General features: G+C 39.5%; 1 protein-coding gene across 1 annotated transcript in view; it reads left to right on the top strand.

Annotated features, from left to right (window-relative positions):
• The window catches only part of LOC121322076 (unconventional myosin-X-like), a 117,030-nt gene that overhangs the window by 79,607 nt on the left and 17,875 nt on the right, over positions 1–19,548 (top strand). Inside the window, exons 20-26 of the mRNA XM_041261579.1 lie at positions 7,157–7,281; positions 8,236–8,350; positions 13,442–13,548; positions 15,699–16,136; positions 16,877–16,916; positions 17,533–18,306; positions 18,695–18,818. Of these exons, the coding sequence (XP_041117513.1) occupies positions 7,157–7,281; positions 8,236–8,350; positions 13,442–13,548; positions 15,699–16,136; positions 16,877–16,916; positions 17,533–18,306; positions 18,695–18,818 (1,723 nt within the window). The remainder of the gene's footprint in view (positions 1–7,156; positions 7,282–8,235; positions 8,351–13,441; positions 13,549–15,698; positions 16,137–16,876; positions 16,917–17,532; positions 18,307–18,694; positions 18,819–19,548) is intronic.

Genomic DNA, 19,548 nt, shown 5'->3' with positions numbered 1-19,548 from the left:
ATACCACTCTAGAACGATTTACCTTGCAGGCACATCTTGCTGAAACAATGCATGTGATTTCCCTACATCCTATTGACAGTGTTCTTGCAGGTGTAGATTTTTATTTTTATTTTTATTTTTTTAATCCAAACCCTGTCTGTAAAGGGAATACACTTTTAAGAAACAGTCTTTGTCCCACTGCCAAACATCCCAATTATATGTTAAACATCCCTGTCTTTTTATGAGAACTAGTGCCATTCTAAGAAGTACAGTGTGTTCCAGGCACTGCCATGTCCGTGAAAGGAGTCCCTTTGTAATTTCCCAACACAGCACAGTAGAGATGGCCACCAGCACATTCCTCCAATGAAAGCAGCTACAAAAGGGTAAAAGGTCGCAGCTTAGACACGGCCGCCCAGCCCAGCTCGGCTTTGACCCCTAACAACCCAATGGGTTTGTGGTCCACAGGGCATCAAAAGAAAAAGAAATGGCTTATGATTTAAAGAAACAAGGTTAATTTTACAGCTTTGCCAGTTTTTATTAAAAATAACTACAACCAAAGCGATATGATCAGGTGCTTGTGTCTATTAACACCCACTATATTCTGGGGAATTGCAATGTGCTGATAACAAACAGAAAGAGATATTAACAGAAGTGATGTTATGCAGGTTTAACCGTACTTTGTGTGTATGTGTGTGTGTGTGTGTGTATATATATATATATATATATATATATATATATATATATATATATATATATATATATATATATATATATATATATACACACACATGTTAAAAATGGTTGGTTTTAAGGAAGTTTAGTTTAAAGTGTGTTTTTTCGTTGCGGAGATGAGTTTTGTTTGTAACGACATCTTAGTTCTAAGAGACAATTTTCGAATACACTTGTCACACAACTTCGGGGTGTGAATCTGGTGTGCATAGTGGAGCGACTCGTTCATCGAAGGTTACATAAAGTATACCGTCAAAAAAAAAATTTAATAGGAGAATATCAACGCCTACTCTTTAGTTTCTGATGTTTGAAATCATTAAGTAATTCTGGGTTCAGTTGCTCCAATATTGAGTTCTCATCTTTCTCTAAATCTGCCTGTACCTGGCTTTGACTTGTCTGGAGAATCCTAAATGCCTGGACCAAAACAATACTTGTGATTCTCCAGGCTATGTCAAAGTAAGTTCAAAGGCAGATTCATAATAATAATAATAATAATAATAATAATAATAATGATAATAACAACTTAGAATTGGAACAACATAAACCTGAACCAGCTGGAATCATTGTATACACATAACAGTAAGGAAATGTTTAAAACAACTTACCTTTTCACCTTTTGAGGTTAATGGCATTTGTCACAGGCCAGGCTTTTAGAAGTTGATTATTTATCTTAGTTTCCTTAGGTCATGTGCTTGATCATTCTTTGATCCCTCAGACAGCTATAAACTGCCACTTGGATACCTTGTGTGCAGTACAGTAACCCCCACTTGGATACCTTGTGTGCATGCACCACTGACTGAATGTGGACAAGTGCCTTCTGAGCTACTTAAAATAACACAAGAGGGGATATTTCTTAGGAAAATCGCAGTAGAGACAAGCTTGCAGCACAAATGCAAAACAAGGCTTTGTAGCGAGATTAAGGAATCTTTGTAGCGAGGATCAAAAGAGAAGTATCTGGGGGAATAAGCATTTGTGTTTTATAGAGACTGTATACTGTTTTGTGCCAGGGATTACTGAAATATTTCCACACACATTAGATGTTTACTAGGATGAGGCAGCACATTGTAGAAACCCTTTCCTTCATCAATGAAAAAAATACACTGAGGTATTACCAGAGATTGGGGAGGCTTACTGCAGAGTGGGTTCATTTGTCAGTTTTGTCAGAACAAGGAAATGTGGCTTCAAAGCTGTTTGGAAGAGTTGCTGGAAGACATCACCGCGAGGGACGTTACAACGCCGACCATTACAGCGACTGCACATAACAGCGCTACGACATCACCGCGCTGAACTACAATTCAATTCTCAGAAGACTCTGCAAAGTTCACAAGTGCATCACTTACCAGGAACTACCCCTGCTCCCCTCAGTTTGCAGGTTTTAATATGACTTAGCAGTGTCAGTGAGACTCCTATTGCACAATTGTAAAGCAGTTGCATACCAGGTTTGATGAAGATCTCTTGCAGATTGAAACGTTGATCTTGGGTATAATAAAAAAAAAATATAAACACTTTGGAGCATAATGTGTATGCAGGTACTATGTTTGTTTAATTTTAAAATCTTTCTATCCTACACCTTGAAATACTGTTCTCTTTGTTTACTAGCAGCCCCCTATCCTATTTCTCAGAACGTCCATTTCTTAAGGAAGAAATAAACAGTGGTTGTTCTTTCCGCTATTTTGGCCCCAAAACTCCCTTTTCTGGGTTTGTTTTGTCTGCCGCCACCACAATACTTAGAAACGTTTGTTTGCCCGTTTGGCAGGGCACCTAAAAATGTAATCCTGTAAGCTGCTAGAGAATAGATTTATACCATTTTCCAAAATAAAAAAGTAGTTCAGCTTGTTAGTTACCTACTGCTTTGTTTGTGTTGCTCTCTTTTAGCCCTGAATAAATATATCTTCAAAGAAACAAGAAATCACCATTTAATGTGTGCAACAGAAGCATACATTGGGTATCTTTGACAATGGATATTGGCCAATTGCAGTATATGCTGAGACTAATAATAATAATAATAATAATAAAAGCTTTTGCTCAGAACTCAGATACAGGGGAATGGGGAAAAGCTGCAAGTCTCATGCTGTCACTGGAAGAGTTTGATCAAGCTTACGCCTTTGACAATTAAAAAATATTAGCGATATAAATATCTCTATTTGTAAGGGTCTTTTTAATAGACCCTTTTATTAGAAATGGTGTGCAGACTCTGATTAGCAGTACTATAATAATAATAATAATAATAATAATAATAATAATAATAATAATAATAATAATAATAATAAAATCTATGTGCCAAACAAGTACATAAAGGGGAATTATCCTACTACAACATTTTAATTTCAAACAACAAAAGCGAACTCACTCTGGATAAAAGCGTCATGCTAGAAAGAAAACAGTGGGTTCAGTATGGATACAACAGGGCAGAGAAGCAAGGACAACAACCTAAAGTTAAACTTTATTTAAAAAAAACAAATCTGTACAAAATATAAATAAAAAAAAAAAAAAAAAAAAAAAACATTATCTGTTCCCAATCCCGGATGTATTGTGGTGGAGTAATCATATATCTATCAAGTTATGTCGGGTGAATGAAATCCAGCTACAGGAAGCAAACCACAGTTCTCAGGATATTAGCACCCCTGTCATAGACGTGAGGAGGACTTACATGGATACAACCTGTGATGAACCTAATGATCCTTGCGAACACGGTCAGACAAACCAGCATAAGAGAAAAGAACCTCAACGGGCACAAGCCTGGAGTTAAATGGCCAAGAGCTTGTGAGAACTGCGTGGGACACTAAACGTGGATCTCTGTTTTGCGTTGGAAAGGTTAAGTGGAACAGTTGAGAAGAAGCTGGATAAATTTGGAGACATCATCTATGCATATGGAAGCGAGAGGTTTGGAGTTGAAAAAAAGGAAGGAAAAAGTATAAACTATTCCTGGAAAGTGTAGATGGCAGCAGGAGATTGAACACTTAGAGAAAGGAGATAGCTGAGGAAGAAATGGAGAAGAGCAGAACAAAGTCAGGAGGAGGGACTCTGTCTGTTACATAGGGTCATAAAAGATAAGCTTACAACATTGCTCAGAGCTGGGCGTCTACAGAAATGCTACAAACAGGAGCATGCGAGAACTAACTTTTATAAAGATCCATTCAAATTTGTAAAGAAGTTATTCACCAGTGAGAAAAATGGCACTCTAAAATCATCTAAGTTTGAGCTGGAGAGATATTTGGAGGAAACACATACAGTTTAAAAAAAGCAGGAGCCTATGTCAATTCCTTCAGACACCCCACCTATCAATGCACCCGAATACCAAACGGAGGACTGTGCACCTAAGTGGAAAGAAGTAGAACAAGCTGTGAAAAAAGTAAGGGCATCATCATCTCCAGGGCCTAATGGAGTTCCGTACAGAGTATACAAGAGTGCTTCTGGAGTTCTACAAATCCTGTGGAAATTGATGATAGTGGCATGGGAAAAACAGGTTGTACCAAGAGCATGGCGCCGAGCAGGTGGAGTCTTTATACCAAAAGAAAAAGATTTGACAAGCATCAGTCAGTTTCGCCCTATTTCCCTATTAAACATATTAGGCAAGATTTTCTTCAGCATTATTGCTCAAATTGTCAACTTATTAAAGAACTGCTTCATTGACACTTCAGTACATAATTAGTATTCAAGGTTTCCCAGGATGCTTAGAACACATCAGCGTAATCTGGCAATAAATACAATCAGCTAAAAAAGGAGCGGAAGGAGCTCCATGTGACATTCCTGTATTTGGCTAGTGCATATGGTTCAGTGCCAAACTTTTTTTGGCAGCATTTGATTTTTTTTCAGCATACCAATGACAATAACAAATTTAGTGAAAGCCTACTTTGGAGATTTGCAATTTAGTTTTTCAACTTCAGAATTTAGCACTACATGGTAATGCTTAGTTGGAATAATGGCAGGATGCACCATTTCTCCACTGGCTTTTACCATAGCAATGGAAGTAATTATTAGGGCATCAAAATGGTTAGTGGGAGGAGAGTGCATGACCACAACATACATGGATGACGTGACAACCATGACCACAACAGTAGCCTGCGGAAGTCGGTTATTGGGCAAATTAACCAATAACATCAAATGGGCACGAATGCAATTCAAGCCCACTAAATCAAGGAGCATCTCTATAATTAAAGGTAAAATAGTAGATAAAATATTCTACATTTTAATGGTGAGTCAATACCAACAGTGTCCAAAAAGCCAGTGAAAAGTCTTGGGAAATGGTACGATGGGGATCTAAAGGACACAGTTCATGTGGGAGAAGTTAGACAACAAGCAGTGGAAGGGTTGAAGAGCATAGACAGTAGCGCTTTACTGGGCAAACTGAAACTCTGGTGCTTTCAGTTTGGTCTACTGCCAAGACTGCTGTGACCATTGACTGTGTAAAAGGTTTCCTTGACAACAGTTGAGAAGCTGGAAGCTTTAGTCAGTTCACACGTCAGGAAATGGTTGGGAGTTCCACGCTGCCTCAGCAGAGTGGGACTTTATGGTAAAGGAATACTGTAGCTACCATCCTCTGCTGTAACTGAGGAGTTTAAGTGTGCCAAGGTCTGACGGGAAATGACATTAGTAGATTCATGTGACATGCGTAAGGGAGGCAGCACCTGTGATGAAAACTGGAAGAAAGTGTGGGTGGCAAAGAAAGCAGTGGAAGATGCTAAGGCTGCCTTTTGAATCGGTGATATTATGGGGCAAGTTCAGCATGGAAGAGTGGGCGTCTTGGTCTCAGTTCAGCTCCTCCTACATGGCACAGGGCAACCCCATCTCAATGGAGGAAGCTGGTAGCCGACGAGATGCAAAAGCAGGAGGAGAGGATCAGATGTGTAAAGGCCATTCCCAGGCAAAGCGGGGAGAATGGATGAGATGGGAGAGTGTGGAACAACGCATGATTGGCTGTCAAGACCTATGGACAATGGAACAAGGCAGGATCAGTTTCCTCGTCACCACAGAACCTGAACCTCTGGGTGGGTGTGGATCCCTCATGTCATTTGTGTTCATCACCTGCAACGTTAAGGCACGTTTTGACAGGATGTAAGGTTTGTCTTAGCCAAAAAAGATTTGCTTGGCGCCATGACCAGGTGCTGCGATGTTTGGCCTTAGCATTGGCAGACAAGCGTAACCTGACCAATAAGTTGCCACTAGTTCCATCAAAGCATAACATACAAAAGACAATATTCCTCCATCCAGGAGAGCAACCACCAAAAAAGGTGTTAAAACCAAAGCACACTCTGTGGCACACTCTCCAACTCAGTTTCTCAGAGATGTTGGGTTCAGTGGCCAAGAGTTGTGTCACTCAGTGAAGAACTTATCTGAAGAAACTGACGGTGGTTGAGATGGAAAGATTCTGAGTGGGGATCTTGAAATAAAGCAACACTGATGTACGGATAAGTAAGCTGGGCTGAGTTGAGTGTGGGACGGACGGGGGTGATGATGGGACACCAGAATCACTGTTTAGCCCTTTTGAGGTGTCGTGGGCTAGTGGTGAAACACAGAGGATGGAAGATGCCCACTTGAAGACCCCAGAGATGTACCCTACTTGGCTCAGTCCAGATGGTTGTCATGCTGATGTGCTGGGGATACCACACTGGGTTGATCCCTGGAGCCAGCATCGCAGGCGTTGTGTGTGCTGATACGCCTGGGAGTTAAAGTAAGCTGATCCCTGGAGCTAGCGTTACACTTCAGCCATCAACACCAGGTAGAAGGATATCAGCATCATCAGATAGAAAGAAACACAAATGGATGGAGATGCAGATGGATCACATTAGTTTACTGTAAAGCTAAGTCGTAGTTGGTGCTTATCTTGGTGAGAGCAGAGTTCAAATTAGCATGAAGTTTTAACACCTACTCTCATGTAATGCGAATCTGTCTATATCTATATCTCTATATCAAAACACGTCCTGAATATCATTCTGTAACGAGCAAAAAACTAAATTCTAGTGGAAACATGCTTTTATTGCATGTACTTATTGTATTTAGCAGTCTAGTTATGATAGAGCTGTGTGGGAGTCTTCTGATAGTCGTGAGAATGTATGGTCAGCAGCGAGTGATTTATTGACAAACTGGCTGTTGACCACGCATATGAGAATCCCTGTGCCGAATGTAGTTATAGGATAAATTAGGTAATTGATAGCCAGTTAATCCCTCGGCCACAAAATAAAAACAAGCAGCTTTGGCTGAACGGGGTTCGGTTGTCCAGAGTAGGAAAGAGAGAAGCAAGAACAGATACTGAAAGTAAACAATTGCTAATCGTGCTGGCTTTGTCTTTTTTTTTTTTTTTTTTTTTGGCCATCACGCTGTTTTTAAACTTATGTAAAACCGGTATTTAGGCTTGAAAAATGCTCGCAGGATGTGGCTACCATCTAGCAGTCTTGGAATATGTTGTAAACTTATATATATATAAAATGTGTGTTTTGTTTGTTTACAGACTCCTAATAAATTTGACCCGGAAGTGGTTCTAAATCAACTGAGATACTCTGGGATGCTGGAAACGGTGAAAATTCGACGTGCTGGGTTTCCTGTTCGGAGACAATTCCAAGACTTTTCCACAAGGTAAACAAAGAGAGGCTTTAGCAAACCGTGATGTTTAAGAAGTAAACATATGAAGTGTCACACAGTTTTAATAAGAACACAAACACATGTAGGTGGAAGGTCCTCCGTTATAATTGCACTTCAGCTTCGGTAATTAATCTGCTGTGATGGTGCATATAATAAAAATCACAAACAGTCTCAAACTGATTTTTAAGATCACTTCACAATGAGACCTTTTTGATACAAATTCAGTTATTGTTAAATTAAATTTGGATGTTGTCATCAAGTCTTCTTGTTGTTTTGCCCCCAATGTATAATGAAAAATTGTTGACCTCTTGTGCTATCTGGAGCAGTACTGCACTGAACGTGAGAATGAGGTATCACTTATAATGCCAAGATCATATAATAATAATGCCATTTCATTTTACACTGACAGAGTCATAAAACAAACATTTATATCATAATTAAACCATATTCTTACATTTTAGATACTTTTTTTTCTGCAAACCTTTTTCTTTTTTGCCAAATTTGACCAATTTGTATTTTTAAAGTTTAAATAATTGAAACAGTTTAGTTACAGAAAAATAAATGCAAAGGTTGCAAGGAAATGTTGTAGTAGTACTATATGAAGTCCCATCTCTCTTACCAATATAGAGGTTTACAGTTTTCACAGAATTATCACTCGTTTGGTTTCTCTTGTATTGGTGACTACTGCTATAACCACACACGGTGCAGTCTTGTTTTCTTACTTGATTGTGTGGTATTGTTAGTATAAAATGTATTTAAACCTTACTACGTGTTCAGCTTGCAACAGTGCAATGCTTGCTCATTTTGTCCATCACTGCTACGTTTGTTTTTTATTTTTGTTTTGTTTTTTGCTTAAGTTGGCCCACAGTCTTACTCATCATGGCTAAATACACAATTCGTGGAAATAAAGTGCCAAACTGTGTTGAAGCAGTCTTTTGTTTCTGTCAGGTATAAGACGTTACTGAAGGAGAAAGGCACTCCAGGGGACGACAAGGGAAAATGCACTGTATTGCTGAAATCCTACAACTGCGCCAAAACAGAGTGGCAGCTTGGGAAGACAAAGGTACCAGCTTTCTTACTGCCCTGCTCTCTGCACTGTTACCCAAGTACTTCAGAGCTTTACAAAGGTACCAGCTTTCTTACTGCCCTGCTCTCTGCACTGTTACCCAAGTACTTCAGAGCTTTACAAAGGTACCAGCTCTCTTACTGCCCTGCTCTCTGCACTGTTACCCAAGTACTTCAGAGCTTTACAAAGGTACCAGCTTTCTTACTGCCCTGCTCTCTGCACTGTTACCCAAGTACTTCAGAGCTTTACAAAGGTACCAGCTCTCTTACTGCCCTGCTCTCTGCACTGCTGCCCAAGTAGTTAATTACGTTACGTTTTTTTTTTTTTTTTTGTATGTGTTGTAATCTGATTAGAATCTGTTTTTTAAGTTAAACGTTCACAGGACAGCATCAGTATACTGTTATTCAGAACATATTACTTTTGAGACCTATGCTTAAAGACTGCAGTACAAACAATCTGATTGTGTAACTGACTTCAGTTGTTTTAAAAGTAGTTTTTGTTTACTACCCCTCCTTCCATTTAAAAAAAGTTGTAATTAACCAAACGTTGCCAATAAGCGAAAAGCACCTGTTTTTCAAGTGTATTAATATGGAACAACAATATATACTGTAGTTCTACGAACATGGCAGTGAAATACATGTGTTTTAAATGTTAGTGTTAAAAAATTAACATGAGAAACAGAAAATACCCAAACATAGAGCTGTGTGTAAAACAAACAAACACAAAAGACAATGCTTAAATGGTACCACATAACAATGAACTACAATTGTCCTTACAATGAGTAAAGTAAACATAAAAAATGTGTTGTACTTACAATTAATTCTAAAGAACACACTTTTAAAATGAGAAACTGTCCAACGTTGTTTGCTTTTTACTATGTACTGCTGTAAATTCTTCTCAATTTTGCATGCAGCTTCGTAGTCCGTTTCAAAGCCACGATTCTGCCTTAGTGTGTGTGTATATATATATATGTCTATATACAGTATGTTCAACCAACGGACACACACTCACACACACTTACAACATGCATTCACTCCGCAAACCCTCCCCCCAAAACCGTGTCACCAAAGGAGGAAAAGATTTTTGATTTCTCTAAAGGGCAGTAGAAGCTGTGGGGGGGGAGTATTGAACTTTATCAGCAAGCAAGTTGTAGCTAAGGCTGTTATCTTTACATCCAGAAAATTTAAAACTTAAGCCTGCAGCGGTCATTGAAGCCAGTGGGTTGAAGAATTTGTTTAATTTGCAACAGATAACAGCAGGAGGGAAGGAGTTAAGTTTGTTGTGCTGGGTGCTGTGCTAAAATGCACTAAAAGGCCAGGTAATTCTTTTAAAGGCCTGTATCAAGCGTAGAGTTTCATTTCTCTCTCTCTCTCATACGCACACACACACACACACACACACACACACACACACACACACACACACGCTGTTAGGGCTTTCTGACTTGGACATGCCTCACTGATTGTTCTGCAGTAAAAGAGCTCCATTGTTCTGTAGCGAGGTCAGGGGCTGGCCTGCCTCCATGTGCTGCTCCCAGTTGTTTTCAGTGTGTCGCTCCTGTTAATGCACCCAAGGTCTCTTGCACGTCCTTAACCCTTTCAGTATCTCTTGGCACATTCAGTTGGGCTTCAAGCTGGGTTCAAGGGGTTGTAGTGTGACAAAGTAATTCCCTGAAACCTACCTGTCCTGCTCTGTAGGTCTAAAATGTGCATATTTAAAAGAAACACCAGTTTTAGATTTTAAAAAATATATTGGGTGTTTTATGGGAGTTTTTTGTTTGCTTGCATTATTTTCTGGAAGTCTGTTTCACTTCCTGGGTAATTTTACCTCAAGGGTCAGTAGCTGAAGCATGTTGCTGGCTGCACATCTTGACGTTCATCACTGGGGAAAGAGGCTGGTTGGTTAGCGACATGAAAGAAGGCATTGAAAGCAAATAACCAAGGATGTGTAAAAACACCTGAAAGGCTTGCAAACAGAGATTTCCTTTACAGAGTGTAGTACCAGACATGTTTTAAAATTAAAATATATTTGCTATAATAGATGTCTTATTTAAAACTGCAAATCTGAGACCTATAAAGCCATTGGAATTGCAGGACGGGAACAAATTATGGAAGCATTTTGTGAGATACAACCACCTTTTAATGCTTCTATCTTTAGTTGTGAGATTAACACTTAATCTCTTGCTTTGAAGAGAAAATCCTATTGGGACACCATTGAATACGAATGTATTATCCAGACAATTCCTGGCTGAAGTGCTCTTTGTCCCTAATAACAAGCGGTTTTGCCAGTAATTCAGTAAATAATATAAACTGGTGTAATTCAGCGGTAAACACCCTTCTAAAATGACTGCCAGACAGTGTGAAAAGGCCAAAGTATATTCTTACAGTTTACAGTTAAAGACGTTGTATAAAAGTTCAAAGAGAATGGAGTAAGCCTTGATGAAGCAGATGCTGATAAACTCATTCGAACCTCAGCTGAACTCCCATCCCCTGAACTAGTCTTGTACTGTAATCCTACGTTGCTAAGCAGTGCCTGAAATCAATAGAATCCTATGAGGTAGAATTCACGATTTCATGCTTAATTTCTGGGTTACAGCATGGAAATTGCCTTAAAATTTGACTGTCCATTTATAGATTGAAGCTTCAGAAAGGATTTAGTGGCTGTGTATGGACAGATGCAGTTCTAGAATTGTACTATTGCAGTACTGTATCGCTACCAGGGGCCCAGTCGCTATGAGAAATGTTGTCGTATACCTCTGCTGTACCTATATCAACTTTCTTCCAAACAGCTGTCAGACTCAGAAGATGGCACATTTTATTCATTAAAAAATTTGGTGTCCATTTATTTTCTCCTGTTTTTTCTACATTTTGTGAAATGCCCAAGTGGTTTATTATGTTACCATAACCCCTTGAAGGAATTAGTTTTAATGTGTACCGTTGTGTGCATATTATTATACAACAAGCATTGAGATATCTAGCATGGAGTAACATTTTCATAATCAGTGGTAATTGGTAGATATTTTTATTGCTGGCTCTCATTTTGGAATCTGTTTCATTCATTCAAATCCAACAACAGAATGACCAGGGCAACTCCCACTGTTCCAACACTGCATAGGGTTAGACATACTTTCTTTTGCATAATTATCCTTGTTATATGAACAGAATACATCATGAACATTCATAGAGTACCAAAAACACTCAATCCCCTCAGGCTATCCTCCTTCGTGGAATAACTACAGTATATGATCCTTCATGGTGTATCCTCTATTTAACCTCCACTGGAGAGGCATATAGTGTTATTGAGAGTCTGTATGGGAGCTTTTAAGATGTCTCTGTCTGTATTTACGTGTCACAAGCACATTAATGGTGTGTGTAGAAATGAGCATTTCTTTTTCATGATACCGATAGATGTATTACACAGTGTAACACTTTTTTTAAATTTTATTTTTTTTTTTTGTTGTTCCTGGGTAGTAAGTGTTATTTCCTAATTGCTTATGCCTCAAAAGTATAGAAAATGGCTATTATTCCCCACAAACTTTGCTTTTGTGACCAGGACAGTAATATTTCAAAATATCACTATTTCCAGTGAGAAAACTGGCAAATGTGTGTCTTTTCATTTTACTGCAAATACAGTATAATCGTAAATCTTGAAAAACTACTCACTTCTAAATCTTTTGTAGTCATTTTTGTATTACTTTAGTATAAATGTTAATTTGGATTCATATGTTTTTTTCTGACTTTATGTGAACGAAAAGACACAAATTTGCCCGTTTTCTCATTGGAAATAGGTAAATTTCAAAATATCACTGTCCTGGTCACAAAAGCAAAGTTTGTGGGGAATAATAGCTGTTTTCTATACTTCTGAGGCATAAGCAATTAGGAAATAACACTTACTATCCAGGAACAAAAATTGTGTTACATAGTGTTATTATTACTGTTGTTGTTATAGTAATACATTCTGACTGTCACAGAAAACTGTAAGTATTTCCTGTAAGTGACTCGCACTGACGTGGTTGCATTATTGTTAGTTTTCTGCCCCTGTGAGCATTGTGGGGGGTTGGGGATTTGTTTCCTTTTGTTGAAACAATCTGTGTATAATTATATCTGCTGATTTGTGTTGAAGAAATGTGTTCCCAGAATTAGTATTCAGGATTGTGTGGGACGTGGGAAGGATGTGGATGCGAAATTTCTTAAGAATCATTTTATTTTGGCTGCGGTGCAGCTGGGTCCAGTAATTGCAGTAACATCTGCTGGAGCCCACTGGCCAAAAGCCAGTCCGTAATGGCAGAGGGACCAGCTCTCTGAATACAACACCAATTGAGCAGGTCTCTTTTCCATGTGTGCTTATCGGACACCTGCATGGCTTTTATTCCCTTGTTAGAACTCCAATTTCAAGGTCTGAATGAGTTAACATTCTGCTGAAGGAGGTCTGCTTGACAATGTTGTAGTGTAGGGGTACAGTCAGGTGCCCCAGGGTCAGAAAGAGCTAACCCTATTACTGTTATTGCACTTGAATTGTAGTTTCGAAACGTCGATGCCAGGGGCCCAGTCAGGGATAGCAAACCCATAGCTTTTACATTGTCAGAAGTACTGTACAACATCACTGCCATGATCTCTGTAAGGGACAGAACATTATATTATTGCTGACTAGGAAAGGGTTAAGTTCTGTAGAAAAGTGTGTCACCAACTCCTCTCTCTCTCTCTCTCTCTCTCTCTCTCTCTCTCTCTCTCTCTCTCTCTCTCTCTCTCTCTCCCCCCCCCTGCCAAGAGGCGTGGTCTGACAGGACAAATCCTGGTAAGCCACTTGCAACTCCCCCCCCCCCCCCCCCCCCCCCCCAGTCTCTTTCTCATTCTCCCTTCCCCATGAGTGTCAGCACAGCAGAGAGAGCAGCAGCAGCACTGAGCAGGAATCTGTCCACACAGCCCCAGTGAAGCACAATGCAAAGCAGTAGCAGCTGTAGTGAAAGCAGGGCATTCTTACTCCACAGTTTGGTGGAATAGCGCCTTACCCTTTCAGAAACAGTTCAAACTCTTACCTTTTTCCAGTTCTATCCTGGAGTGTAACACGCCAGTGTCGCCCCATTTGCAGGTGTTCCTGAAGGAAGCTCTGGAGCAGAGACTGGAGAAGGATCGCGAGGAAGTGCAGAGGAAGGCTGGCATGGTGATCCGAGCCCATGTCCTGAGATATGTGGCGAGGTCAGTGTCTGTATATCGGTGGGAATAATGGGACAAACAGCTTAGAGGGAAGCTGTCACCCTGCTGCTGCTGCTCTGCAGCGACTCAGGCATATGCCTTTTTATTTGCTCTCCACTGGTTTTCTCAATCAGTACCATGGGTTAAGCTTTCAAATCCATTCAAACCACCTTTTAGATATAGTATCTCTTTCAATGTCTACCAGACTAAGTAAGGTGTTGAATTTTATAATGTAATTGTTTCGGTTTGATGGGTGTAACAGCATGTATCAGTGGTCTGCATAGACAGGCGATTGAACATGGGAAGTGTATATAATAGGGTGCATCAGCGTGATCTCTCTTTACAGTATGTGTGGTATTAGTAAAGGTTTGACTATTTATTAAATAAGGTCAGGGTTTAATATTATGTTTTTACTTTAGATAGTCAGAGTGTGGGGGAATAGTGTATTAATATGAATATTGTGTTCCCTGCAGCTAAAATTTACTATGTGCGGTGGAGGATTAAAACAAAATGGAAACAAAGTCTGCTCTTCTGAAAAACTGACTAATCAAGTTGTAATAAAAAAGCAGCATTATTATCAAATAAACTGCAGCTTTAATTCATTATTACCTTGAAGGTTTAATTTTGAAGTTAATGCGTGTCAATTAATAACAGTGCTTTTACATTAATTTAAAAAGATTATTGCGCATGTTATCTGTCAATTGTTTGTTAATCAGTTTTAATGGGCTCTGCCCAAGTAAAAATTACATACAATAAAGTTAAAACTAAATGCAAAAAATCTACTGGCACTTAATTCACACCCAAGTAAATTTAAAAAGCATGAATCCATTTACTTTTAAGTACCCAGTTTTTTTTTTTTTTTTGCTTTTTTTTTTTTTACTTGTTATAATATAATAGTTTTTAATGTACTGAATGCTTTGTGGGTCGTTTTAAAATGCCTAATTATATGTGAATACAGCAAGTGTTTACTAAACGTGAACTGTGCCATAAATTGATTGTTTCACATGATTTTAATTGGATTTCAGTAATTGCATGTATACTACACCCCTGGTTCTAGCATGATGCTGCATAAGAAATTGCAGGTAGAACAGTTGGGGAAGATGCTGTGGCACAGTGGACTAGCATTTTACCATAGGAGGAAAAATCAGAGAGGAAAAGAGGAATGCCGTTGCATAGCAGTTTGATCCATTCCTGATTTGTCTGTTTTTTAGTAAGACACACCAGTGCCTGTAACATACACACTGGTTTGTCAAGCTTTTCTTAAAACCTGGAATGGGTAAAACTTCTATGCAATAGGAGTCTTAATTTCATCCCTGAAAATGAATATGATGGTCTTGAAGTTGCCAGGGCATGGAAATGTAATCTCAAATACTAGAAATACAGGAGATTGTAACCCTTCTAATTAAAGACACAGACAGGTGAGGTTGGCTCACCTTGTCAGTTAGCACTTTGTGTTTTGCAACATACTGGTACAGATAACCCAGTGTGTGGAACTGCTACACTGTAAGACCTGATTGTACCTATCAAATGGAGATATCGGCCTCTGAAGCACACTGTTTATTTAAGAGGTACAATAAGCAAATTACTAAAGCCTTTAATCCTGAGTTAGCTGGTGATGATAAAAACGCCATCCTATAGTCACGTGAAATGATTGTCAATGGAGTATTATCTTCAAATGCAATTCAGCGTAGCTATAAAGTGGCAACGTCTCCCTTGATAGTTACTTTATTTATCTAAGGAGAGGTTTAAGCACTAATATACGTTTGCCTGCTTTCTTCGTAGGCAAAGCAATAATAGTGTTTTAATCAAGGCTTTAAACATTTTCTTACCTCCTGAATAGCGTAACATTGCGGTGTTCTTTTTGCCTTCCAGACTTCATTTTCACCTCCCTGTTTTTACAGTTAATAGAACCTCATCTGAACTTTATACTTGAGCTCAATGATACACATAAGAAAGTGTGAGAGGTCAGATGGGGTCCTATTGCCTATATGACGCATGAAGTAAGTTCCTTCCATCAAACTTGCTACGTTGTAGCGAGGTAAATGCACTTCACCAGAGTCATAATGAAAATTGACAGGAATACAAAAAGATTAAGAAACATGATGGGACTTGCAAGAATGTTAGCTAGCTAATCAGTGTGGTTATCCTAACAGGAAACACTACCAGAAAGTCCTGGCCAGCATTCTGACCATCCAGAAGAACTACCGTGCCCATTTCTGGAGGCGACTGTTCCTGCAGGAACGCTCCGCCGTCGTGGTGTTACAGAAGCACCGTCGCGGCCAGCTGGCCCGGAACCTGTACCGGCACCTCCGTGAGGAAAAGCACAAGAGAGAGGAAGAGGAGAGGAAGAGGAAAGCAGAAGAGGAGGAGCGAAGGCACAAAGAGGAGGAAGCGGCAGCAGAGAGGAGGAGACAGGAGGAGGAGCTAAAGAGAAAGCAGGAAGAGGAGGCACTCCGGATCAGAGAAGCAGAGGAGGAGCTGAAGAGAAAGCAGGAAGAGGAGGCGCTCAGGGCACAAATGGAAGATGAGGAGCTGAAGAGAAAGCAGGAAGAGGGAGCAAGGGTGCAGCAGGAGGAGAAAGGAGAGGAAAGGTAAATAGATTTTGAAGTTTGATACTCATAATCACCATGTCAGTTCAGGCAGACTTCTCTCAAGCGTAATCAAGGTCATTTAAAAATCCCTTTACTGATTGAAACTTTTCAAAATAGTCATTTCCAGGTTAGGGATAAAGTGTAACTAAATGGTTCTGATAACTTGGCCCAAAAAATATTAGAAGTGGAGTTGAACTGTAGTAACCTGCAGCTCTTTAAAACAGGTTTAACTTGTCTAAACTGCAGCCATTTTCAAGATTGATGGAGCAATATTGAAAGTCGGTATGTCATTAATTTTATTCAACCTGGTAAAGCTGTTATGTTTAAACAAGAATGTAATATTTTAGCTGGCAACAGATCAAGGACACAAGTTGCTGGCAAAACTGGTAAAGTATTGTGACTGTGTCCTGCGTAGCATAATGTACATTACACTCATTTGAAGCAAGTAATAAAGCCCAACAAACATATTTGTTGCTCACTTAAAAAAAGAAAAAAAGAACACCCATGACATTTTTTAAACTTTGATTGTAGCCATTTGTATTATGTTTTCTGCATTAAAAAAATTATCGCCTGAAATTACATTGTATGACATGGAAATAAAACGGAAACTCTGGTGGGCTCTGGCTGCAAGATTCATGTCCATTCACTGTAAAGAGTCCATCCAGTGTTTAAGTATAGGGAGGAGATTGTATGATTATGAACCCACAGTTAAATTGTGTTTTTCTGTCTTTTCTTTTCAGGGAGATGGAACAACTGGGGACAGAGCTCCTTTCTCAAAAGGTAATCTCTCCCTTCTGCTACAGTATATGAAGAACAATTCCACCATAAATGTTGGCTTGTTCACATATCCATTCAGCAAGATGACCTGTTCTTTATGTAAATCCACCTGCCCAGTCCTGTTGTTTTTCCAACTGTCTTGTTCCTAAAACAAAGGCAGTAGCACTATGGAAGTCAGGCTCCTGCTTAATTAGCCCAAACTTATTACAGTTGTCCAATCAGAAATACATCTTGTCTGGTCAGACTGTAGATTCTGTAGATATCTAAGGGATTAATTTAAGTTTAGAACATGAGAACATAATACATTTGGGAACAAGACAAGGAGATGATGTTCAGCTGAATACCCAGCACGTGTATAAAAAAATGTTTCCACCAATTTGATTATTTTAGGAGAGAAGACAACAATTAATTGACTTTAGAATCTCACTGATAAGGAACTTATTGATTTTACATGGTTGTATCACCATGACTGAAAAGCAGCAAAAAGCTTGGATCAGGATAGTCATTGCTAGATTTTCCCACAGGAATGGGCCTAATTTGCGCAGTTCTTTAATAATGTGGCTCTAAATTGAATTTGTTCAGGTGTGTCAATCTGCAATTTTCTCCTCCTTCCTCTTAGACCCCTCACATCCCTCACCCCAGGCTGGTGGAGGAGGAGAGCCGACAGATGGAGGAGATCCTGCGGTTGGAGCGGGAGATTGACCGTCTGCAGCGAGAGAAAGACGACGGGGTCTCCCTGCTGTGCGACAGCTCCAAGACCGATCTGGAGCGGCACAGGACGGCCGAGATCCACAGGCTGGAGAAAGAGGCCTCACGGGTGGCACAGGAGTTTCTAGATCTGCTGGACTTTGGTGGGCTAGAGCGGTCCCTCTCCAGTGAGGAGAACTTTAATGACTCCTCGGACCTGACGGCCCCGCTGGCCGAGGAAGAGGTGGATGAAGGCTTCCACGCAGAGGAAGATACCAACCCACTACCTGACTTCCCTCACACCACTGTGGAGTATCAGCATATCGACGAAGACATCTATGCCAACCTCCCTCCACCACCACCTCCACCTCCTCTCACTTTCCTGGAAGACCTCAATGAAGCTCTGCAAGTCCCTGCAGAGTTTCCAGAACCTTACTTTGCCCCAGAGGCACAGGAGGATGAAGAAGCAGAATACCAAAGCATCGGCCACGTCGTTTCTGACAGCTTGGCTGATTTAGAAGACCCCATCTATAGCCTTCCTCCAGATCTGGAATCTGATTATGACCATGATGAGTTTGAGGAGGCACTTGCTAGTTCAGGGGATGCAGGAAGCACTACGGATGGACATTTGACCGATGAGGAGATCCTGCGGAAATCCACTTGCACTTACAACAGCCTAGACTCCTGCCGTGGCAGCTCTGACTCGGTAAGCAATACTGTGAAGAGCAGGGTGAGGAAGTGGATGTGGTCAGTAGAGCATATAATCTAGAGCAGAAGATTGCAGCTTGTCTCTCTCTGGCTCAGTTTGTTTAATTGTATTTACAATTTTTGCTTCTATATTCTAACCTGGTGGATACCTTTTAATTTTATCTGGGTAAAAACGTGCCTTTTTTAGGTAATCAAAGTATTATTTTCTTTATCTTCTGTTTCTGTTATCTGAAATGTGTTATCTGGACAATACTGTTCATTTTAATTATTTGAATTTCTTTTATCCTTTGAGTTCACACTGTTTAGTGTGTGATTAGTCTAGTCTACCCTGCTTTGTAACTCTTTTTTCCCTGTGACCTCTCTGATTCCTGTGTTTTTTCTATCAGTTGATAGACAGCGATGATGAGAATGATGTATATATCGACACAGACGAGGAGTTCTCCAATGGCAGGGTGACTATGTTCAATGGAAGTGGACCACCATACTTCCACAGTTACCTCTACATGAAGGGTGGGCTTCATGCTTACAGAATCTCACTAAATTTTTTTGTATTGGGAGGGCAAGGAACAACTGGTGGTGGGCTTAGTACCAAATCAATTTTTCTTTGACAAAATCATAACAGAAGTTCGATGCATTACATTTAGACTTAACTTTTGTGGTTAACAAAATTAGAGTAAGTTATCATAGCAATATAGTTGGATAACATTAGAATAACAGGTGAATATGCTCCAAAAAATTACAAAGTGGCTTGTCCTCAAATGAGGACAATGGCACTGAATGGGTTAAAGGGCAGTGGTGTTAGCTATTGTCCATAGTTTAGTGTGTGTTTTTTTTTTTTTTTTTTTTAATAAAACTAGGGTTTGTATAGCCATGGCACCACTGACAACAATACTGCAATACTTCTAGTACATAAAGCAACCTGGGACTTGCTAGAAAGTCATACACGACCAATGTCCAGAATCCTGCATAAAAGCAGTTGAGTATTGAATAGTATATTAATATGTTTTAATTGTGTTTTAAGTAATACAAAAAATTTTGTAGAATGTCTTTCTTTTGTAGAATCACTGTCACATTTCATCTGAGGCATGAAATTTGGTTTTATTTCAGATAGTTAAATTACTTGTTTAAACCTGTTAAAACAGTAGGTGTCAATAGTATAAAAGTCTATTTATTTGATGAACACAATTTGGGTTGTCCAATAAAGTTTTTTTCGCGTGACGTTTAATATATTATATATATA

This window comes from Polyodon spathula, chromosome 10 (assembly GCF_017654505.1).
Source record: "Polyodon spathula isolate WHYD16114869_AA chromosome 10, ASM1765450v1, whole genome shotgun sequence".
In the NCBI taxonomy this organism is placed as follows: Eukaryota; Metazoa; Chordata; class Actinopteri; order Acipenseriformes; family Polyodontidae; genus Polyodon; species Polyodon spathula.
This window is presented reverse-complemented; position numbering and strand designations above follow the sequence as displayed.